At 55.4% G+C, this 21,030-nt stretch overlaps 1 protein-coding gene across 2 annotated transcripts in view; it reads left to right on the forward strand.

Moving 5' to 3' along the window:
- Positions 1-20,402, forward strand: part of TGFBI (transforming growth factor beta induced) — a 37,842-nt gene extending 17,440 nt beyond the window's left edge. For both annotated transcript variants that reach the window (XM_025860994.2, XM_025860993.1), the window contains exons 3-17: positions 2,200-2,264; positions 3,912-4,072; positions 4,370-4,534; positions 4,794-4,940; positions 6,981-7,122; positions 9,867-10,079; positions 10,910-11,047; positions 11,580-11,725; positions 12,615-12,751; positions 13,503-13,633; positions 16,047-16,171; positions 17,415-17,517; positions 18,083-18,162; positions 19,246-19,270; positions 19,772-20,402. In XM_025860994.2, coding sequence (XP_025716779.1) covers positions 2,200-2,264; positions 3,912-4,072; positions 4,370-4,534; positions 4,794-4,940; positions 6,981-7,122; positions 9,867-10,079; positions 10,910-11,047; positions 11,580-11,725; positions 12,615-12,751; positions 13,503-13,633; positions 16,047-16,171; positions 17,415-17,517; positions 18,083-18,162; positions 19,246-19,270; positions 19,772-19,812 — 1,819 coding nt within the window. In that variant the 3' untranslated portion in view covers positions 19,813-20,402. The remainder of the gene's footprint in view (positions 1-2,199; positions 2,265-3,911; positions 4,073-4,369; positions 4,535-4,793; positions 4,941-6,980; positions 7,123-9,866; positions 10,080-10,909; positions 11,048-11,579; positions 11,726-12,614; positions 12,752-13,502; positions 13,634-16,046; positions 16,172-17,414; positions 17,518-18,082; positions 18,163-19,245; positions 19,271-19,771) is intronic.
- Positions 20,403-21,030: the final 628 nt, after the last annotated feature.

Raw genomic sequence — 21,030 nt, forward strand, 5'->3', positions numbered from 1 at the left:
AAGCCTCCTGGCAGAGCCACTTGGTTAACCAGGAAAAAGCCCTCGGCTGGCAGACTGACCTCTGCTGGCGGCACTGTGCCCCCCATGTCCAGCCACTGCTGGGACGCGGGTGCAGAGCCCACACGGAAAGGGGGCTGACGAGGCGGGTGCTGACGAAGTGGGGGCTCTGTCCACATTGAAGAGTGCACCTGCGTCCTCTCAGCGTCAGATCAGTCTGCTTGCCACCAGTCTGTATGTTGCCAAGAGCCATGGAAAAGGGATGAGACTTGATGAAATCCCAGGGGGTCCTAGATCTGCCCCTACCCAGCTGTGATCTTAAGAAACCCTTCTGCCCCTGAGAGCCCTTGCAGCTTTCTAATTCCATCCCAGATATTCTTCTCTACAGTGAGACTTGTCTGCTTAGGTCTGGTCTCTCCTCCCGACCCCTCAGCCCCTTTTCTCCCCACACCACCACCCCCCCGCCCCGCTACACACACACACACACACACACATATACATGCAGCCACAGAACTGCGAAGTTCACACTTGGCGAGTTGGCTTTCTCAGTCCTCAGTGAAATTCTGGTGAGGCCGCATGAGCTGTGGAGCGCTCTCGTGTCCAGCCAACAACCTGGAAGAAGAATTGTTGGCCAGAACAGCTGGAGGTCCCAAGGCGTGGAGTGTGCAGCACCCATATGCATGGGGGGGGCGGGCCCTGGGATGAGGAGAGCTTTGAGGAGAAGACCCATCCTCCAACTGTGCTTCTCCAGTTCCATGGAGTGTCACCCAAGCACTTTTAGAAAGAAGCTAAGCTTTGGCGGGCTTGATCTTAATTTCACCTCTCTAACCCTAGCCACAGAGCCGTGGTGTTTATCAGAGAAGCCCCGGGATCCCGTGCACGGGTGTCCCCTGGATCTATGGGCCTAAGGCCTGGAGCTCTCCCTAGATTTAGCTGGGAGAAGCCGGCAGACACTCTCCTTTTGAAAGACAGCTTCTCTGCCCCCTAGGAATAATCCCAGTGACTAGGACCATGAGTGTGAAATTGGAACAAACCTTGGGGACCATCCAGTTTAACCTCACCTCGTTTCATAGATGAGGCAACGGAGACCCTGAGAGAAAAGCGGACCTTCAAGGTCACCCTGCTAGTTACCGATGGGTCGCAAGCCAGGTCCCTTAATTCTTGTACTGTTTCTATAACACCACGCTGCCTTTGAAAGGTTGCATATCAGTCAAATCTTCTTTCATTGCAGAAGATGACTTTAGTTTCTGAAAATAAAATTGTGGGTCAGTCAAGGCAAGTCTTGAGTCTGTTTAGCTCGTATAAGTAGAGCCCTTAAGGGTGTGGGGCTGAAAGGTTAGAAAGGAGCAGCATAGGGGGAAGGCTGGCCAGAAGGAGGTTGAGGCAGGCGGGAGCAGGGAGGGAGGAGGGCAAAGAGGGAGGTGCTCTTGCCTCCTGGAAGGACAAGGGGGTGGTTGAGGGACAAGGTTAGATGGGGCACACTCTGCTCTATGATCCTTTGTACATTTTCGATTTGAAACCATATCCATGTTGTTACTGGGATTTGGGTTTCAATTTAAACAAATGGGAAAAAAAACAAAGGAGCTTTGTTTTAATTTTAAAAGTTTTACAGTTTGATTGTAAAGACAGAAAAACTTGATGAGCATCTCTACGCTATGCTTCTTAGTTATTAAATCAGAGAGCTAGATGAGCACGAGAGATTTAGTCCGATGACCATTGCAGGATACACACACACAGGTTGTACAGAGCGGGGAACGGAGACCCAGGGAGGAGACAGGACTGGCAGCAGAGGTCCCAGGCGGTTAGCGGCAGAGTCAGCCAGAACAGGTCCAGGGCACCCCCCCTTCCTCCCCCTCTGCCTCTCGAGAATGCTAACCATGGGGTTCGCCATGAGTGACGCTAGAGACAAATTCCTGGTGGGTGTGTTTTCTAATCCGCCTATGGAACGTGCTGCCGCGGTCCCAGCGGGATTGCTGTAGGGATGGCAACCCTTGGGAACATTCTCCAAACCTGAGGAGGAGTGACAAGCTCCTTGCTCCAAAACGCACTGATACACTGTTACGGCTGAGTGAAAGGTCTCCTCCGAGAGCGGGATGTTTTACCGTCCCTTCCTTTCTTCTGTCTGTGGAGGCCCCTCTTGCGACGACAGCCAGGAGGGGGGAAGCCCCGCGTCGCCTCACATGTGTGTCTGTCTCACTGCAGGGTCATCAGCTATGAGTGCTGTCCTGGATACGAAAAGGTGCCAGGCGAGAAGGGGTGTCCTGCAGGTGGGTGACCTGGCACGTTGGTGCTGGGATGGAGAGGGAGACCGGGAGGGAGGAGCCCCCACGTAACAAGCAGCAGAGTCCAAGCACGGGGGCGGGGGAGGGGGGGCGATTCTGAGCCACAGGGCGGCATGGACATCCTCCCCGCATGCTCTCTGGCTCCAGGCGGGGCCAGAGTGTGGAAGCTGGGAGCAGGGAGCTTCCTGCCCTGCTCTTTCCTTTGCAAGCTGACCTCCTTACCAGGCTGGTGCAACAGACTCCAACTCCAACCCGCCCCTGCTTGCATCCCAGACCTGGGCTGCTGGCCTTGTTATCTCTGGCTGGGAGGGATTCTAACCACACCCAACATTTCTGATTGGCTCAGCTGGAGAGCCAGGCTGGAGCACTAAGCCACCTCCTCCTCCCTCTGCGGGAACTTGGTCCTTTGGGGTCCACTGGGAGGAAGGTGGCAGACCAGGAAGGCTCACCTTAGAAGCAGCACAGGGAACCATGCCTGGCCACAGGGGCCGAAGACTGGCACCTGAGAATTTTATCAGAGGCCCTCCTTCAAGCATACCCCCCAGGGACTGTGCAGAGGGGGGAGTTTTAACTTTCAAATATTTGCCATTTATTCCTTGAGAATGTGGGATGGACTTAAAAGGAAGGGGCAGTTTGGTGCCAAGGTCACAAGGGGGTGTGGTTGGCATGGGGGTGGGGGGCTTAGGTGGAAGGGCAAGTGGGAATTAGGCAGTGGGGAGAGGAGAATGGCCTTAGCAGGGCAGCTCAAGCCCTTTGGGAGGGGAAGGCCTCCTAAGCTTCAGGCCTCTTTTGGGCTTTTAGGAAATAACATTTTATTGCTTGTAAATAGACAAAGAACCTGGAAGATTTGTAAGGTTCTTTCATTCCAGCAGAGGCCATTAGGAAACCAGTTTCAACAACTAGATAAATCTGAAAGCCCAGTTTGTAACTAGGGTATCTATTTTGGGTGTGTATTCCTACTGCTATTATGTAAATGTCTATGAGCAGGGGCGCCTGGGTGGCTCAGTCGGTTAAGCATCTGACTCTTGATTTCAGCTCAGGTCATGATCTCAGGGCCCTGAGAGCGAGCGTTGAGCGCTCAGGGGAGTCTGCTTGGGATCCTCTCTGCCCCTCCCCCTGCTTGCACTCTCTCTTTCTCTCTTTCTCAGATAAATAAACAAATGTTTAAATGTGAACAGAAGCTTCATTTTCCTGTGGCTAAAATGATGAAAAATGACCAGTTAATAGAATCTGAGCAAGGAGGTGTTGGACCTCCAGAGCTGCTTTAAGGAGTATGTGACAAGGGCGCCTGGGTGGCTCAGTTGGTTGGGCATCTGCCTTCGGCTCAGGTCATGGTCTCATGGTCCTGGGATCGAGTCCCGCATCGGGCTCCCTGCTCGGCAGGGACCCTGCTTCTCCCTCTCTCTCTGCTGCTCCCCCTGCTTGTGCTTGGTCTCTCCCTGTCAAATAAATAAATAAAATATTTTTTTTAAAAAAAGGAGTAGGCTTTAGGCTGGCCCGTGGTGGCCGTCCCTGTGCTTTCCCACATCCCTGTCCTGCAGAGGTACCGCGGTCTCTGCAGACCAGGGAAGATGTGGTCTGGTTGCGGTGGGCCCCACAGGTCCGTCCCTCCTCTGCCCTCTGCCCCTGCAGCCCTGCCTCTCTCAAACCTTTACGAGACCCTGGGTGTCGTTGGGTCCACCACTACTCAGCTGTACACGGACCGCACGGAGAAGCTGAGACCCGAGATGGAAGGGCCCGGCAGCTTCACCATCTTCGCTCCGAGCAACGAGGCTTGGGCTTCCTTGCCAGCCGTGAGATGACCTTACTTCCCTGAGGGGTGGCTGGTGGGCAGCCTCTGGTGACTTCCCACTGTCGCAGGAAACTTTCCTTGAGCCCTCAGATGAAGTCGGGGAGCTTGAGTTAAAATATACCCCACTAGACGGCTTCCAGTGCGGGCCCCACCCTGTCCAACTGAGCAGACAGACTTTGGTGGTCATGGAGGAGGCATCCTTGGTTTCCAGAGCACCTTCCCCAGGGTAGCAAGAAGCCACCTCTCTTGCCCTTTGTGGTCTGCAGCCCCCTAACTGCTGCTCTGGCCTTCTTTCTAGGAAGTGCTGGACTCCCTGGTGAGCAATGTCAACATCGAGCTGCTCAATGCCCTTCGCTACCACATGGTCAACAGACGGGTCCTGACAGATGAGCTGAAACACGGCATGGCCCTCACCTCCATGTACCAGAATTCGGGCATCCAAATCCACCACTATCCCAACGGGGTAGGGAGTCCCCAGTGACACAGCACTACCCTGTGTCCACCCTGAGCCCACGCCCGGGCTGCACATGGGGCTGGTCTCTGGGGTTTCGTTCTGCGGGTTAGGTATGCTGGAGGTCACCCCCGCCTCTGGCACTGCTTCTCCCTAGACCCTTTGGTTCCACAGCTGTGGAACCCAGGTGCTGCACTGTTTTCCTTTGCTGGGGCTTCGAGCCTGCGCCTCTGGTAGGTGAACCGCTCATCTGCCTTTCTTCTCTGGACAGATCGTGACCGTGAACTGCGCTCGGCTGCTGAAAGCCGACCACCACGCCACCAACGGTGTGGTGCACCTCATTGATAAGGTCATCTCCACCGTCACCAACAACATCCAGCAGATCATCGAGATCGAAGACACCTTCGAGACCCTTCGGGTGAGGGACTGCCGTGGGAGGGGGGCGGCTGGCCTGGGGACACACCCCCTCTCAAAAGGGCCTTCTTCTGCAGCAGAAGCTAAATGCTTCATGGGCATTTAGCGGGTGTTAGAGCAAGTTCTTCTAAGAGCCCATGAACATGGAGGGTCCACTCATCAGACACTGAGCTTGACCACATCGAAACATCCTAATTCTCTGCTGGGAAATTCCCTCTGCCCGTCCTCTCCTTTGTAAAGCTGTCCTTTTGTGACTCCCCTGGAAAGTTCAGTAGTCTGCAGCTGCAGCACGGTGGGTCCCTTGGAGCCCTAGGCTGCCTGGGCCTGCACCGTGGACCCCAGAGGTGAGAGGGCCCTTCCCCCCGGGGGCCAGTTCCCATATGCGGGACTAGAATAATGTCAGGCTTCACCATCTTCTGGACCGCATGTCTCTGCCAGGGGCCCCTGCTTCAGCCATCCCCATGTTTCCTTGGAGCCCAGACCAGCAGAGAGGCCACGGAAGTCCGGGTTTGACTTCTGCCCAGGCTTCTGCCTACTCCATGGCCGCAGAATACCATTCCTTCGGCCCTGCCCAGCAGGCGTTGGTCTTTGAACTGGAGCAGCAAGCAGGCATTGCTCTTGGCAGGGGCTGCTCAGAGGAAGTGAACACAGGCTGCGCCGTCAGGGTTTTCGCCCTGATTCAAGGAGAACTTCCTGACCACAAAGGGTACCAAAGGGGAGTGGGATGGTTCCTCCCCTGGAGATCTCCAACACAGAGAGACAAACACCCTTGGGCTGGACTGGCACGGAGGTGGCCTCAGGAAGTGGCTCTGCGGGGGACCCTCCTCTCTAAGCTCTTCCCCTGCTTTCCTTCTGGGTCACCTTGAGGTCCGGGGTCTGCGAAGGAATGATGTCCCCACAAAGTTGGTGGCACCTCTTGATTGACAGCAGTTGATCCACACTGAGCGACCCGCTCTTACTGTTTAGGCTTGACAAATGTTCCCTCTTCTCCTCCTCCCCTTTGGGTCTCCCTAACACCCATCTTTCCTTCCGCTAATACATACTTACTAACACCTGCTCCCTACCAGGTATTGTTCTCCGTGCCGGGGGTATAGAGGTGAACGAGACAGACAAATTTCTGTCCTCCGTGGCACTTCTGTTCTTCCTGGGAAGACAGGCCAGATGCACACGAGGTAGCCGTGGACAGGGCTGGGCATCGTGAAGTCAGGGAGTGGTGAGCCGAGGGGGCCAGTTGGCACCAGGTGGTCAGGGAAGGTCTCTCTGGAAGAGGTGACTTTGGATCTGAGGACTGAAGGATGAAAATGGCCAGCTACATGAAATGCAGGGGTCAGAGCACAGCAGGCTGAGGGGAGAGCAAGAGCGAAGGCTCAGGAGCAAGAGCAGCAAGAGGGAGGTGGGCAGGACCAGAATGAAGACCCGCACAGCAGGTGAGGTGGGGGCGGCCCCTGCGGGGCCGCAGGCTGGGCAGGGGGGTGTGTCCCTGTCCCTGCGGCAGCAGGAGCCCCTTTCTGCTCCTAGAAGACCCTCGGGGGCTGCTCTATAGAAACGGGTGGTGCGATCCTTCCGCTCCTGGAGCTCACACAGGTAGCATTGGCAGGAGCTATTTAAGTATAACACGAGGAGGATGCAAGCTGTGAAAATACAGTACAACAGACTCATTTTCATCTGGCGGGCAGTGGCAGGTGGGAGGGGTGGTCATGGGGGCAACACCACGTTGTCTGCCTAGAGAAGCGACACTGTAGTCAAGTCCCAGTGAAGGGACAGGAGTGAGAGAAGCAAAGGAAGGAGGAAGGGCAGAGGGAATGGTGCAGCCTGGGGGCGGGAAGGCCAAAGGCACGGGAAGTAATTGAGAGATGACCAGAGTGGTGGGCGCTCAGGCCTGGCAAGGTCCCAGGAGACCAAGGTGGGAGGTGAGCTTTGGTTTCTTGTCCTCTCATCCTGGGTCCTACAAGAGTCTGGAGCCTTTGGGGGAGGCCTGGCGAGGCCGTCTGCAGAGCATCCCAGAGCCTTCAGGGAACCCTTCATTCTCTTCCCCCCGCTGCAGGCTGCCGTGGCCGCATCCGGGCTCAACACCGTGCTTGAAGGTGACGGCCAGTTCACGCTCTTGGCCCCTACCAATGAGGCCTTCGAGAAGATCCCCGCTGAAACCCTGAACAGGATCCTGGGTGACCCAGAAGCCCTGAGAGGTGAGCACCCCTCAGCTCCTGCTGCTGCCTCACCGGAGCAGCCAGACTGAGCCCGAGGCCTGCTCTTGTACGAGACAGACATGCCGCCTGCTGTCCTGTCTCATCGCCTCACCTGGCCGTGGCCCTGCAGAGGCCAGAGCAGAGCCCTGGTCAGAGGGGCAAGGAGAGCGCCCGGCAGCCTTTGTCTAGCAGCAGCTGTGCTGAGGAGCAAGGCAGGGCCGGAGGTCCAGAGCAGGTGCCGGCCAGATGCAGGAGGAGCTAAAGATGCTCCCCAAGCCAGAGCAAGGCTGCCAAGCAGGCAGCAGCTTGGAGGAGTGGCGAGGAGATGGCAGGGCCTGGCGTCCCTGGAATGGGGCCAGCATGCTGACCCTTGAACTCTTCCCGTCTGGCCAGGGACCTCATGGATAACCCAAAGTTACAGTTAATAACCGGTTACAGTCGACCCTTGACCCTTCATAGCTGGGTCCTTCCATGCCTCCTCAATGAGCTGCTTGGTTAGGGGTGCATTGATTATTGCTGGAGGAGAGGGAAGGACCCAGCATGTATGAGAGGGGAAGGGAGCAAAGGCCGGGCTTGGCCACTGACCCCTGAGTCTCCTGCAGAGAGGAGTAGCCCCCTGGTCCCCTGTGGACCCCAAACATACTTATTCCTCCCAAATACAATCCAGGGATGACTTCGTTTCTTTGGAGGCTATTAAACCCACCTTCATAATGTACGATCTGGAATACCTACTGCATTTCAGATGCCTGATAAACGTAAAATGTTCTCCCTGCAGCCACGCAGGGCTGGCAAGGGCACATTTCTGAAAGCACAGATGGGGATCTCTTGTGTCCAGATGTTGCAGCGCCTCTGTGCCTGGCCTGTGGCAGGAACCGAGGCTCCAAAAGGGAACGTGGTACAGACTTGTCTTCAAGGAAGCTTAAGCCTGGTTGGGATTAAAAATAGGTCATGGGATCTGAAGTGGTGAGCACTATGACACAGATGCCCCCACGGTGGTGGGCATGGGGGTGGGGCTGGGGCACATGCAGCCAAAGGGGTCCCGAGGCTTCCTGAAGGAGCTGAGGCTTGGGCGCATGTCAGCATACTGAACTTTCTTTTTAGAGCTGTATTCTCCCTAAAACCAGTTTGTTTGTTTGGTTTTTAAGATTTTATTTATTTATTTATTAGAGAGAGAGATACAGTGAGAGAGAGAGAGAGAGCACATGAAGGGGGAAGGTCAGAGGGAGAAGCAGGCTTCCCACCGAGCAGGGAGCCCAATGTGGGACTTGATCCTGGGACTCCAGGATCATAACCTGAGCCAAAGGCAGATGCTTAACCGACTGAGCCACCCAGGCGCCCTAAAACCAGTTTTGCACAGAGCACATTCTCATCTTTGAAGATATCAGAAGTCTTGATGTAAGAAAAAGACAGCCCTAATTTATTCCTTGTGCACATCGGCCTTTTCCTGCCTGGTAGCCCGTGTGCTGGAAGCACAGGCCCTCAGTGCCGGGCTGTAGCTGGCTGGCTCAAAGGCAGAGAGACAGGAGGCCAGCCTGAGAGGCTCAGCCGTTTCTAGTGGCTTGGCAGACAGGCAAGCAGCAGCCTTAGGCTGGCTTGCCTTATTTGAAGACTGGCTTCCAGCCCTGGCCTTGCTCTCCCTCCCCATGGCCCTAGCAGGTTACCCTTTCCCCACCCAGCCTTCACTTTCCTTCCCTTAGAAGCTAAATCCCCGAGACCTCGTTCCCATGGCAGCCTGGCTGTCCTTTCCCTTCCTGCCAGCTGAATGGCTTTCAAGTCCCCTGAGACCCCTGCGGGAGCCCCGTGCCTCTGCAGGCCCTCCGAGCTTCCTCCTGTCCGTGACAGGGCAGTTTGGGTTCCCACACTCTGCACAGATTGAAACTTGCCCCTGCGGTGAGGCTGTAGGACAAAGGGCCCTGGTGACCTTGGGGAGCGGCCATCCGGGAACCTGCCCTGCCTGGCTGGGGTCACATCCCCCCCTGCTGCTCCTTGCAGCTTCTTCAGGACCCCCAACCTCTGCCCTGTCCCTGCAGGCCACTTGGACAAGGAAATAAATGATTCTATTTATGATTTACGGGTGGGGTGAAGGGAGTGGCAAAGACCATGTCTTATTGATTACCCTTCCCCAGCCCGAAGAAAGATCCTGGCAGCTAGTGGACCCTTGGGTAAAATGAACAAAAACAGGTAAAATGTGCAAACAATCTAGAACTCTCATTGGCTGTAGTTTCTGTCTTTCCCTCCTACATTTTATACTTTTCTAGAAGGTCAGTAGATAAAAAATCCCAGGGTAAACTCATTTTGAGGTTCAGGTACTCGTAAGAGAATTCAAGCTCAAGTTGAGGTGCTAATAAGCTAGCCACTAATATTTGTTGGGCGTTTACCCTGTTGTCGGGCACTGTGCTGGGTGCTTAACATTCTGAGCTTCATGTTCTCCTTACACCATCCCCAGGAGATGAATGCTAGGCTTATCTCTGCCTGAGGAGGAAGCTGAGGCTCCCAGAGGCTCCATGCCTTGCCCAGGGTCCCACAGCGTGTAGGAGGCTGAGCTGGGATTCAGACTCAGGTAGTCTGCCTGCTGAGCGTGGCCCATGTCGGGGGGCAGCAGCAGGAGGAAAGGAGGCCCCGGGGTGCACGGTGCCCCAGCCTCATCTGAGGGTCAGCGTCAGAGAGAATAGAATCCTCACGGCCCTGGAGGCTGCGAGCTGGCCTCTGAGATCAGCCTTGACCTGTGTCCTCTTCGACCCCAGACCTGCTCAACAACCACATCTTGAAGTCGGCCATGTGTGCAGAAGCCATCGTGGCAGGGATGTCCATGGAGACCCTGGAGGGCACTACGCTGGAGGTGGGCTGCAGCGGGGACATGCTCACCATCAACGGGAAGGCCATCATCTCCAATAAAGACATCCTGGCCACCAATGGTGTGATCCACTTCATCGATGAGCTGCTCATCCCAGACTCAGGTGAGCCAGGCCTCTGGGGCCATGATCCTGCCAGGCCTGCTGGCCCCTCTGCCATCCATGGTGGGGGCCCTTGGGGAATTCAGGGACCTTGGGGGCCATTTCCTTGCCTGCACCCAGCTCACAGCCTCTCAGGAGAGGGGGCCTGGGCCCCTGGCAGGTTGCAGCCAGACTGTGAAGAATCTTGAGCTGCAGGCCTGGGAGTCTAGGCATCACTTTGGAGGCAGTGGAGAGCTGTTGAGGGGGGCTGGCGAGGGAGCGACTCAGTCGCAGAAGCCATTCAGGAGATCTGCCTGCTCTGGTTGGGGACAGAGGGCCATTTGCTGACCTCTGAGCATCTGCCTTCTAGATGGTGCCCAAGCATCGCAGGGACCCTGGGAGAAGTGACTGAGTAGGCTTTGGCTTGGGCTTCCTTCAGCAGGCTAGCCTCATTCTGGAATTCCAAGGAGGTCGGTTGCGCAGGAGTGAAGCAGTTTCCCAGGAGAAAACCAGACCGGAAGACAAGTTTCTGTGGGGGTGGTTGCTGGCATTACCTGCTCCTCAAGCCACCACGCAGATGGCGCTGCCTTGCCACAGGCCTTAGAAGGCGCCCTGACCGGGGGCGGGGACAGAGGCCAACCTCTGCCTCCGGAGCCTCACCTCTCTCCCCTGCCCAGGGAGGCCTGGGGGCCCGGTGGCCCGATGGCACGAGCCCGGCGTGCCCCAGCGGGGCTGAGAGGGCCGTTGACTCATGAGATGACATTCCTGCTGGTGTGCGTCATGCTGTGGGGTGGACGGAGGATAAATGAAAACAGCACTTGTAACTTTTGAACCTGCATTCTCTTTCCTTGCAGCCAAGACGCTGTTTGAGTTGGCTGCAGAGTCTGATGTTTCCACAGCCGTTGACCTTTTCAGACAGGCTGGCCTCGGCACTCATCTCTCCGGAAAGGAGCGGTTGACCCTCTTGGCCCCCCTGAATTCCGTATTCAAAGGTAACGTGGTGAAGGCAGCCCCCTGGGAGCCGGTCACCTCCACGGCACCCTCCCTGATGGACAGCACCCCGTGGAACATTAGCACTTCCACCCGGCTCAACCAAAACCCCAGGGGCTCTGCTGTATCCTTTGGCAGAGCAGAGAATGCATTCGGGGCTCTGGTCCTCAGAACTCAAGAGTTTGCCCCTGGCCGGAGAGCAGAGCGCTCTCTTGCCTTTTTATTTGCAGAATCAACTGCTCATGTGGTAGACAGGAGGTCAGAGTGAGGGTACAGCTGAGCCTTGGCTGCAGGGAAGGCGGAGGAGGGGGCCGAGTGGCGTCCGTGACTTTCCCTCCCTCCACGGGCAAAACTCCAGACGCCCTCGGTTATCTAGACCTTCTTTTGTTTGGTTGATTTGCAGAAGATGCCAGATGTTAAGGAATATTGGCAGCCTCACTGGATTTCTCAATCCCCCATTTCCAAACGCATTTGTCTCTCATTGTCTTTCTTTCTGGAGCGGGCCTCTGGACCTGACCACACCTTCTCTTGCAGATGGAACCCCTAACATTGATGCATATACAAAGAATTTGCTTCTGAATCACATGGTTAAAGACCAGCTAGCCTCCAAGTATCTGTATCATGGGCAGACCCTGGACACTCTGGGTGGCAAAAAACTGAGAGTTTTTGTTTATCGCAATGTAAGTTCTGGCTCCTAAATCATGCTCTTTCTTTGTCTCAGCTCTAAGAATTGGAAACTGTATTAGTGAAATCTATAGATAGATAGATAGATAGATAGATAGATAGATAGATAGATAGCTATTATGTATATCTTTATATCTTTATATCTTATATATAAATCTTCAATAAGCAGAAGCTTGCCTGAGAACTGGTTTCTAGTAAGAAAGGAAGGGATTTCTGGAAATCTGATTTGAAATGGGATCCTGCAGAGGGATTAGAATCTCCTTTGCTGGAGGCCTTTGGGAATATACCACACAGCTTTTTGAGCCGGTAGGTAGGCAGCGGTCCACGTCGAGCTCAGCGTGATTAACAGGGGAGGAGGGATGGAGATTTTGAATCCTTACCTTATGCAAAGACAAGTCCTCTGAACTGAAGCACAGCTCTCCCTGGTCCAGAAGGTTCTCTTCTCTCTTCTGCTGTCCTTTTCTGTCTTCAAACCTAATAGTTACTCTGGAATATCAACCAGAAAGCACAATACAACACAGCCATTCCTTGGGACCAGCCAGTACTATTAACTAAAGATGGTTGTCATCTGTTAAACAAATAAGCCAGTAGAGTTGATCTATTGATTTGATCATTATCGATGAACCTCACATGTAATGGGATAGTCTCATCCTGGGGCCTCTCTCTAACTCTAGTGGGGCCCAATGGCCCTTTCTCCTTAGGGAACACTATTTTTATTTTTCCTTTCCTGGAGAAAACACAACATTTTATCCTAGTTGTAATGACCCACTCCAGTGTATAGTCACTGATCTTTGTGGATGAAGACACCAGTGTGTGCCCTGAGCGGATCAGGAGGCCCGCCTACAGGTAGGTGACCTGTCCTGTGTCTGCCCCTCTTTGGCACAGAGCCTGTGCATCGAGAACAGCTGCATTGCCGCCCATGACAAGAGGGGGAGGTATGGGACACTCTTTACCATGGACCGAATGCTCACCCCCCCGATGGGGACTGTCATGGACATCCTGAAGGGGGACAATCGCTTCAGGTAACCAGCCTCATCCCAGGGAAGATTTCTGCCAAGTGGTCCCGCCGGGTCAGGATGCTGGGTCTCAGCTGTCTGTCAAGCTCCCCGCTTCCTCAGGGGTCCAATTAACACTGGCAGTGCCCTGGCGACCTTCCATGCTGGGGATCTGGGGTGGGGGTCATGCTGGAAGCCTATGTTGAGAAGAAGGGTTATTTCTGGGACTGTAATCCCCACATCCTTGGGAACAGGGAGGGGGCTGCATTTTCATATGAAGTGCAAGAAAGATACCACGCTGTCATCTTAAAGTCCAAGTAAGCCGAGAGCACCTGGTTTTGAGTGTGGGATGAGTCTCAGTCTGCACAATATCTCCTTAGGGCCCCTGAAGACTCCTTGCTGCTCCTTCTCGGGCTCCCTGTGTCACTCTGTTGTCTTGCCCCTCTCTCTCCATTTCTGACTTCTCGCTCATCCCTGGGAGACCCCCCACATTCTGCACTCCCCTGAATCACATCCCCGGGGTCTGATGGCTTGGCCCCTTCCTTCCTCCTTCCCCCTGTGGCCTCTGACCTCTGGCTGTTTGACGGAGCTGAGCATTTATGGAGAGAAGATGCAGACTGGAATCTTCCCTCTTTGTGCATGATCAGGGGGTGAAAACCAGCAAGGGGTGTGAATTCTAGCTCTGGGCTCCACCTACCCGCAGCGGGGAGGTATTTGGGAAGGTGGGCACCCTCTCCCCGCCACAGGCAGGTGACATTTTCTCTGTGCATCTCCCCAGCATGCTGGTGGCCGCCATCCAGTCTGCCGGGCTGACGGAGGTGCTCAACAGGGAAGGCGTCTACACAGTCTTTGCTCCTACGAATGAGGCCTTCCAAGCCATGCCACAGGAAGAGCTGAACAAACTCTTGGGTAAAGACCAAGCGACGTGTATTTTGCATGGTTTCTAACGTGACTGGAGCGGTCAGGGGACCAGCAGGAAAGGGGGGGCATGTTACCCAGGGTTTGACTGAAAGGAACTTAACGAGGAGCCTGTTTCTGGAAGTGTGGGCAGGAGTAAGGGACCAGCAAAGGATGATGGCACCCGGGGAAAAGTATTTCCCACCACAGGCCAGGGGATGGGGAGGCCGGGCTGAGAAGTGGACAGGGAGAACCGGAGCTCGGAGGAGGGGCCAGAGCCTCAGGCGCCTGCTGGCAGAACCAAGGCCAGGGGGCCAGGCCTCCTTAGCCTCACTGTCCTCGCACAGGCCCATTGCGTGGGCCCCCTGTCAGCTCTGAGACGGGGGCAAAGGAGGCCGGGTGATGTGCTTCACAGCGGTCAGTCTCCCCGGGTGCTACACAAGGTGCTACACAAGGCTGAGAAGAGTAGAGAGGCATGGAGTGCGGAACAACCAGCCCCGTCCCTGAGCCGTGTCTTCCCCATGAGGACCTATGAGGACAGCGACAATGAAGCCATTTTACCTGTGTGAAATGTCTCTCAGGGCAAAAGCTTTACCGAGGAGCTATTCCTGGCCCTGAGAAATTTAGCGGAGGATGTTTGAGAGAGAATCCCAGTGGTTAAGGGCTTGGACTGCTGGATGACCTAAAAGCAGTTTCAGTTCTTGGCTCTGGCGTTCACCGGCTGAGTGACCTCTAGCAAGTTGTTTAACCTCTCTGAGCCTCAGGGTTCCCCTTAGAAAAATGAGAGTGCCTTGCTGTGTGTCGTGTGGAGTAAGTGAGGTGTTGCTTGCAGCGCCGGGCACACATCCTCCCCCAGTTTTGGCTGCCGTGATGGGGAGTGGGGGCGGGGATGCAGCGTTGAGCCCTGGTGCTCGCCCGTGACCCACACTTCCATGCTCACAAAAAGGTGGGCCTGAGGAGGAGGAGGGGCAGGGAAGAGAAAATAGGGGAGGAGGAAGGACCTTGGCCACACCCTGGGGCCCACATCATCTACACCTTCCTTCCCGTTCCAGAGCAGGAAGGAATTTTCTATTCAGAAAGTTCAGGCTGCAGGCAGCTGTGGGCTGAATTTGTGTCTTGTTGAATATTCTTTATGGCCAAGCGAACGCCTGTGTCTCTGATGCTGACGTATGTTCATTCTGAACATAAACTTTCCACCCCGCCCCCCCATCCAGCAGGAGTGGAATATTCCCCAGATGGCCTTGAGCCTTCTCAGTTCCCCTCTCGTTTTCAGTTGTACAGGTCGGGGGAGGCTTGGGCCAAGTCTCCCAAACGCACCCTCGGCCAGGCCTGCAGGCAGGAGGAGCCCCCAGCGCTCCTGGGAGATGGGGGGCTGGCCAGGTGTAAGAGGTCAATCCAGGTATTAGACGTCTTGGCAGAGGGAGCCCTCTGGCACCCTGGGGGCTGGCGTGGCTCGGCACTTCCAGGCAGGATTTCTGTGGAATGGGAATTCCCATCCTCCAAGTTGTGGATGTTTGGAAACCACTTGGTACCTGGTGGCTGCATCCCGTGGCACTACTGTGGATTTGTCTGTACCCAAGTGAACTCTCCAGAAAGCTTTAAAACTTCCTCCATTCTCCGTGTCGAAAGGCTAGAAATAGTCACCCAGAAGCCCTGGGGCTATCGAGCCGCTTGACTGGGAATGTGAGCACGGGGCCCGGTGGAGGGCGCATGACGGATGAGAGCGCGGCCGGTGGCTTTAAGGATCGCCTCCCACACTCCATTTGGAAAATGCCTGGGCACCTTTATGAGCAATCGGGTGCTCTCCCCAGTCGGTGGAGAAGCTGGTGTGGGCTGGAAGGAATGCCCAGACGTGACGAGCGGGATGCTGCGGAGGGAGTGCCCCCCTCAGCCCTGACCTCATCGGCTGCCCAACCCCCCCCCAGATGGCAGCTGTTGACTCTTTTAAGCTCTCCCTGCAGGAAACGGCCGCCCCAGAATATGCATTTGAGGGCAGAACGTGTAAATATTTCACTACTGTGTTATAACCATCAGGAGCCACGCTGCTGATGAAATGTCCCAGATGCTGGTGCTGGAAAGGTTCCTGGCTTTCCAAGCAAATATTTAGCTCATGGAAAAATGAGTCATGCTCACAGAGGAGTATGGATTAACTCCTTCTCGGCAGCACAGAGAGCTCTTGCTTAACCTAGCAGCCCCCCGACTGTAGAGGCAGACACGGGCCTCCATCCCCTGAGCCTCTCCTGCAGGCTCCAGGTCAGAGGGCTGAGCGCACCAGCTGTGTGCTGCTCACCTGGTCGGCGGGGGGGGGGGGGGGGGCTCCGTCTCAGGCATCACCACTTGCATCCCCGTCTCGGCCCTTCTCGACCGTGCCGGTTACCAGCCTTGCGATGAACTCTGCCCTCCTTTCTTTGCCACAAACCTGCAGGCAATGCCAAAGAGCTGGCCAACATCCTGAAATACCACATTGGCGATGAGATCCTGGTCAGCGGGGGCATCGGGGCCCTGGTGCGGCTGAAGTCTCTCCAGGGGGACAAGCTGGAAGTCAGCTCAGTGAGTGTGCCTAAGAACTAAAAGGCCAGCCATGTACTGCCACTGGGGTTCCAGGGCACCTCTCAGCCCCCGGGCCAGTGTTAGACACTCACACACAGTCTTGAAGATGCACCTTGCATCTCTGAGTGCATTCTGTCCAAAGACAGAAAAGAGGAAAGGGTCTTGGGGAAATGAGGCGAGATTGTGGTTAGACACGAATAAGAACTTCCAGATTTGCTGGGGAATCAAGCATCTGACTGGTGTGGGGGAGAGGCCGTTAGATCTTCCTTCCCTTAAGGAGATGATAGGCAATTACTCATGCAGCTTGAGGGATCGATCCCCAGTCCCCTTCCTACCCCATCCCTTCAAATCTGGGGCTCACCGAGCTCCACCATGAGCCAGACCATCCCACGAGGCTTTTTCTGCAGAGGCGTGGTCTGCGAGCCTTCCCTTGCTCTGCACCTTGAGGACACACATTCCGCTTTGAAGCTGCCTCGGGGGATTCCCTCACTGAAGAGAGAGAACAGACAGGCAGCTGAGCTCAGTGAAGCTGCCGTGGCCTCCTGGCTGCACTGGCCAGGCTCCCTGGGCTCCCCTGTGGAGCCACCACTCTTCCAGAATGTGGCTGGCTCAGCCTCTGCTCGGGGCTCCTCTCTCCTGACCTTCAGCCATCCCTTTGCATATCACTTTCCCTCCGGAGCCTGAGGAACCACGGAGGGAGCCAGAATGTGATGACTTGTTGACTTCTAGTTTTGGGTGTTGGGGTCCCATCACAGGCGTCCGTCCCCCCTTCCCCCTTGGGTCTGATCCATGAGCCGTTCGGGAAGGACTGAGGTAGACGCCTGGGTGCACTTCCTGTGAGAAAGGCGGGCCGCTGAGGACAAGTGGAAGGAGCCCTACACCCGGGGCTGGAAGCCTGGCTTCTGTTCCCCGCCATCCCACCCACTAAAGGAGGCACCGGGCCTGTCCTGGGTCTCGGTTTCCTCTTCTGCTAAGTGGGGCAATGACACCGCCTCTTCAGCACACACTGCTGTAAGGACGAAGTGAGAGGTGCGCGAGGCTCTTCTGTAGATGACACCGCACTGAGCCACCCGCCGGCGTTAGAAGGCGTCCACCGGGCTAAAGGCGTGTGGCTGGCGGGGGCCGTTCCGTTCCCCAGCGTTTCCCTCACACCTAACCCAGTATCTGGCCTCTGGAAGCGCTCAGTAAACACTTACTGAGTGAGTAAGATACATATGGTCTATGTCGTCTCTTTTTCTCCCAGAAAAACAACGTAGTGAATGTCAATAAGGAGCTGGTTGCGGAAGCTGACATCATGGCCACCAATGGGGTGGTCTATGCCATCTCCAGTGTCCTGCAGCCTCCAGGTAAGGCCCTAAAGTATCCCAGCCCCGCTCAGCCTGCAGCTGACCCTTCTCCACGCACGGCAGTCGGTGCTCGACGGGAAAACTGTTCGATGCAAAGATAAGAATAGTGCGCAACATGCCATCTGAGCCTTTATGGACAGCGTCGCTGTGGCCGATTGAAAAGTGAATTAGGAACTGTTGGTTTTAAATGCGCTACACCAGAAACTCAAGGACACATTTCTTTTTGCTGAATTGCCTGTCTAAGCCCCACTCAGACATGGCCCACTTACTTGTCACACGTGGATGCGGTGAACGTGGCTCCGAGCACACATCTGACAGCATCGCGCCTCATGGGAGTTCTCTTTACCTCCAGCAGGGTTGAACTTGAGTCCAGCCGCTGCCTGCACTGTGCATTCACCTTTTTTTGCCTTCTTTCCCCATGGGCCAAATTCCACCGTGAGTTAGGAAAAGTTACGAAGGAAAAATTCATGGGAGAATGTGAGCCAGCAGGCACAACAGTGCCCCTCGGTCGTGCTTGCTGTGAATGCCATGCTCTCACCAATGTTGCATTTTCTTTCGTCTCCAGCCAACAGACCTCAGGAGCGAGGGGATGAACTTGCAGACTCTGCCCTTGAAATCTTCAAACAGGCGTCAGCATATTCCAGGGTAAGATGCTGCTAGGTTTGCCCGTGGCCTGAGCAGCCTTGGGTCCTCTGCCTGGGCCCAGGCAGAGGACTCCCCGGGTCCCTGTCTTCCTTGGCAGCACTCCCAGGGCTCCCGTGAGACTTTCCCCACTGCCATGCAGGTATCCTCAGTGCCAGCCTGAGTGGAGTTCTGGGGAAAGAACCCAGGCAGCCCCCACTTCCTTTGTGAGCAAAAACCCAGGCCTTTAAACCAAGGCCTCTGAGCCTCATTCCATGAGGAAGCCACTGCTGGTGAGGACAGATAAAGCTCTGGAATCCATCTGTCCAAGGAAGGCAGCGCATCCCAAATTTGCCTTACTGTGGCCTTGCCGGGCCTGAGCCTGGGCCTCTAAGTCACCCTCTGTTTTTCATGACATGGCCCGTCTTGGGGAATGCTGGGGCTCTTCAAGGCAGTGGTGTGGGTCCTGGATACAGGGCAGGTGTGGGGGCGGGGGGGCATCTCTCCCTTCCTCGCCTCTGCTCTGCTTTCCCCTTAGAACCTCTCTGATTCTTCCTGCACTTCTCTTCCTGCTCCCTGGCTTGCCCCGGGGCCTAGAAGCCCCACTCAGGCTCCTTTGCAGCTTCGCATGAGGTGGAGCCTCTTGGGAACCTGGGCACCTTATAGAAAGTTTGCGTTTGAAGAGAAGAGGCTGCTGGAGGTAGTTCTTACCCAGAGTCTTGGAGCTGGAATATGTCCTTTACTTTTGGATAGAGGGGTTTCCTTTGTGCCCCTTGAGGAGGGTTCTTGGCCTTGAGCTCCTACACTTGAGGGCCACCTGCTGTGCCGTCCCAGCTCCCCAAGCTCTAGGCTGTGGACTCAGTGGAAGCCTGACTCTGGAGTCTCCCAGAATTATCTACCCCAGACTCCACTTGGTTGGGGCTTACACTTCGCTTGGGGCTGCCATGACCAACTGAGGGGCTCCCTAGGACCCAGCAATTACATGTCCCCCTTCTTCTTCCTCACCCCCAGCATTTTTTTCTGGGGTGGCCGTGGGCAAAGCCACTGCCATGAGCAGGGGCAGGTGCAACTTTCACTAGAAACCTGACTCTTGGTGTTTTCTTTCAGGCCGCCCAGACCTCTGTGAAACTAGGTGAGTCTGGCCTGGGTTTAAAGCCCTTTGTATGTGTGCTTGGGCCTTTCCCCCAAGCAGGCCCAAACCTGCCCTCTGCTGTATATAGATCACAACATCATGGTGCAATAAAACAAGCATGGCCTTTGGGGTCAGACACAGAATACCCAATTCCCTTCTCTATAAGCTGGAGATAGTAAAAGTACCAACCTTTTAAGGTTGCTGTGAGTTTGGGGCTTTGGGAACCTGGGAATATTGCACGGTGACTTGGCAGAAGCATACAGTGGCTTGGTTCGAAGCTGGTGGATGGAGGAAATCCCAGTTCCTGTTACATCATGGAGTGAGACATCATGATCTTCGTTGTATCATTAAGACAGGAAGTCTCCCAAACCAAAAAGCACCTGTAGGGGGCAGGGGAGTGGTGGGAGGGGGCCGCGGGCCCTGCCCTCGTGACTCTGATGGTGTCCTAGACAGATACAGGGTGGCCCGATTCCTCTTCACCTTGAAACCTCTCTCTTCCAGCCCCCGTGTATCAGCGGTTATTAGAGAGGATGAAGCATTAGCGCGGAGGATGCGGGAGGAACGCACTTCGGCAGCTCACCACCACTTTCTCTGAGTTTACCAAAGAGACTGAATGTTTTTGAAACCAAATGTCACACTTCAGTGTGCCTGGGCTGCACCGGAATGAGATCTGAGCCCTGGGTGGGTGGAGGGAGGAGGGAAGGAGATGTCCTTTTATTTGGTTTTCCCCCCAAACATGGCTGTTAACCCACTGCATGCGGAGACCTGGATATCACTGCCTGATAGTCGCTCCTAAAAAGGACCTGTTCCGAACGTGGAATTTCCCACCCATGCCAAGTGCTCTGGAAAGGGGGGCTGAAGTTTTGTGGCACTCACCAAACACGAATCAGGCAGTCTAGCATGATGGGGGCGGGGATTCTGACACAGTTCTTGTAAAGCTCTTTTACAACTGGAGAAATGGCATCATTATAAGCTATGGGTTGAACTGCTCTGTGCCTGCGTGTGGCTTGGACGCTTCTTGGTGGCCCTGTCCGGGTAGAAAAGGGAGGGTAGGTAGAGCATGCCGAGCCCAGGATTTCCCAGGTGTGGCAGAGCCATCGTGTGTTTGTAATAATAAAACCAAAGAAATGTATGCCCGTGTGGATGGGAACTGCGTGATGGCCTGGCCTGGGTATTCGCAGGGGGCGCTGGGGTGGGGGGGGATGCTCTCTGTTTCTTGGGGCTGTGCTGGTCCTTCCTACCGAGACTGCAGCCAGGAGCAGCATGGCAAGGAGCCCCGAGGGGACCATCTGTGGGACATGCTCTGTCTTTGTTGAACTCACTTTCCTTTCAGCCTCCATGGGCCCTGGGGGCTGGAGTCCTCTGTGCTCCCTGGACTCCTCTTATTGGCCAGAAGTGCCCATCTCCCTTCCAGCCTTGTGACCCCCCTGCCTTTTTTTGGACTTTAGAATGCTCGGCACTACCCTGTGAAGAGGTTCCTGCACGGTCCCATTATACAGATGAGGAGACTGAGGGTTTCCTCAGGAGAGGGAGAGCCCCCTGGCAGCATAGCAGATAGCTGAGCCGGGACTGGCACGCAAGCCTCCTGCCTCCCAGGGACCCCCATTCAGCATGGGAGCCAGTCTGGGTTTTCCAGGCCCATAGCCCCTGTGCCAACCTGCACGCAAATCCTTTCCCCGGCTCCTTGTCTTCTCCATTTTGAAATGTCCTCGGCACTGACAGGGTAGTGCAGCCGGGGCATCACTGCTCCCAGGCGCAGG

Source organism: Callorhinus ursinus, unplaced genomic scaffold (genome assembly GCF_003265705.2).
Source record: "Callorhinus ursinus isolate GAN/ISIS: 27379988/994484 unplaced genomic scaffold, GSC_fseal_2.0 scaffold30, whole genome shotgun sequence".
Classification (NCBI taxonomy): Eukaryota; Metazoa; Chordata; class Mammalia; order Carnivora; family Otariidae; genus Callorhinus; species Callorhinus ursinus.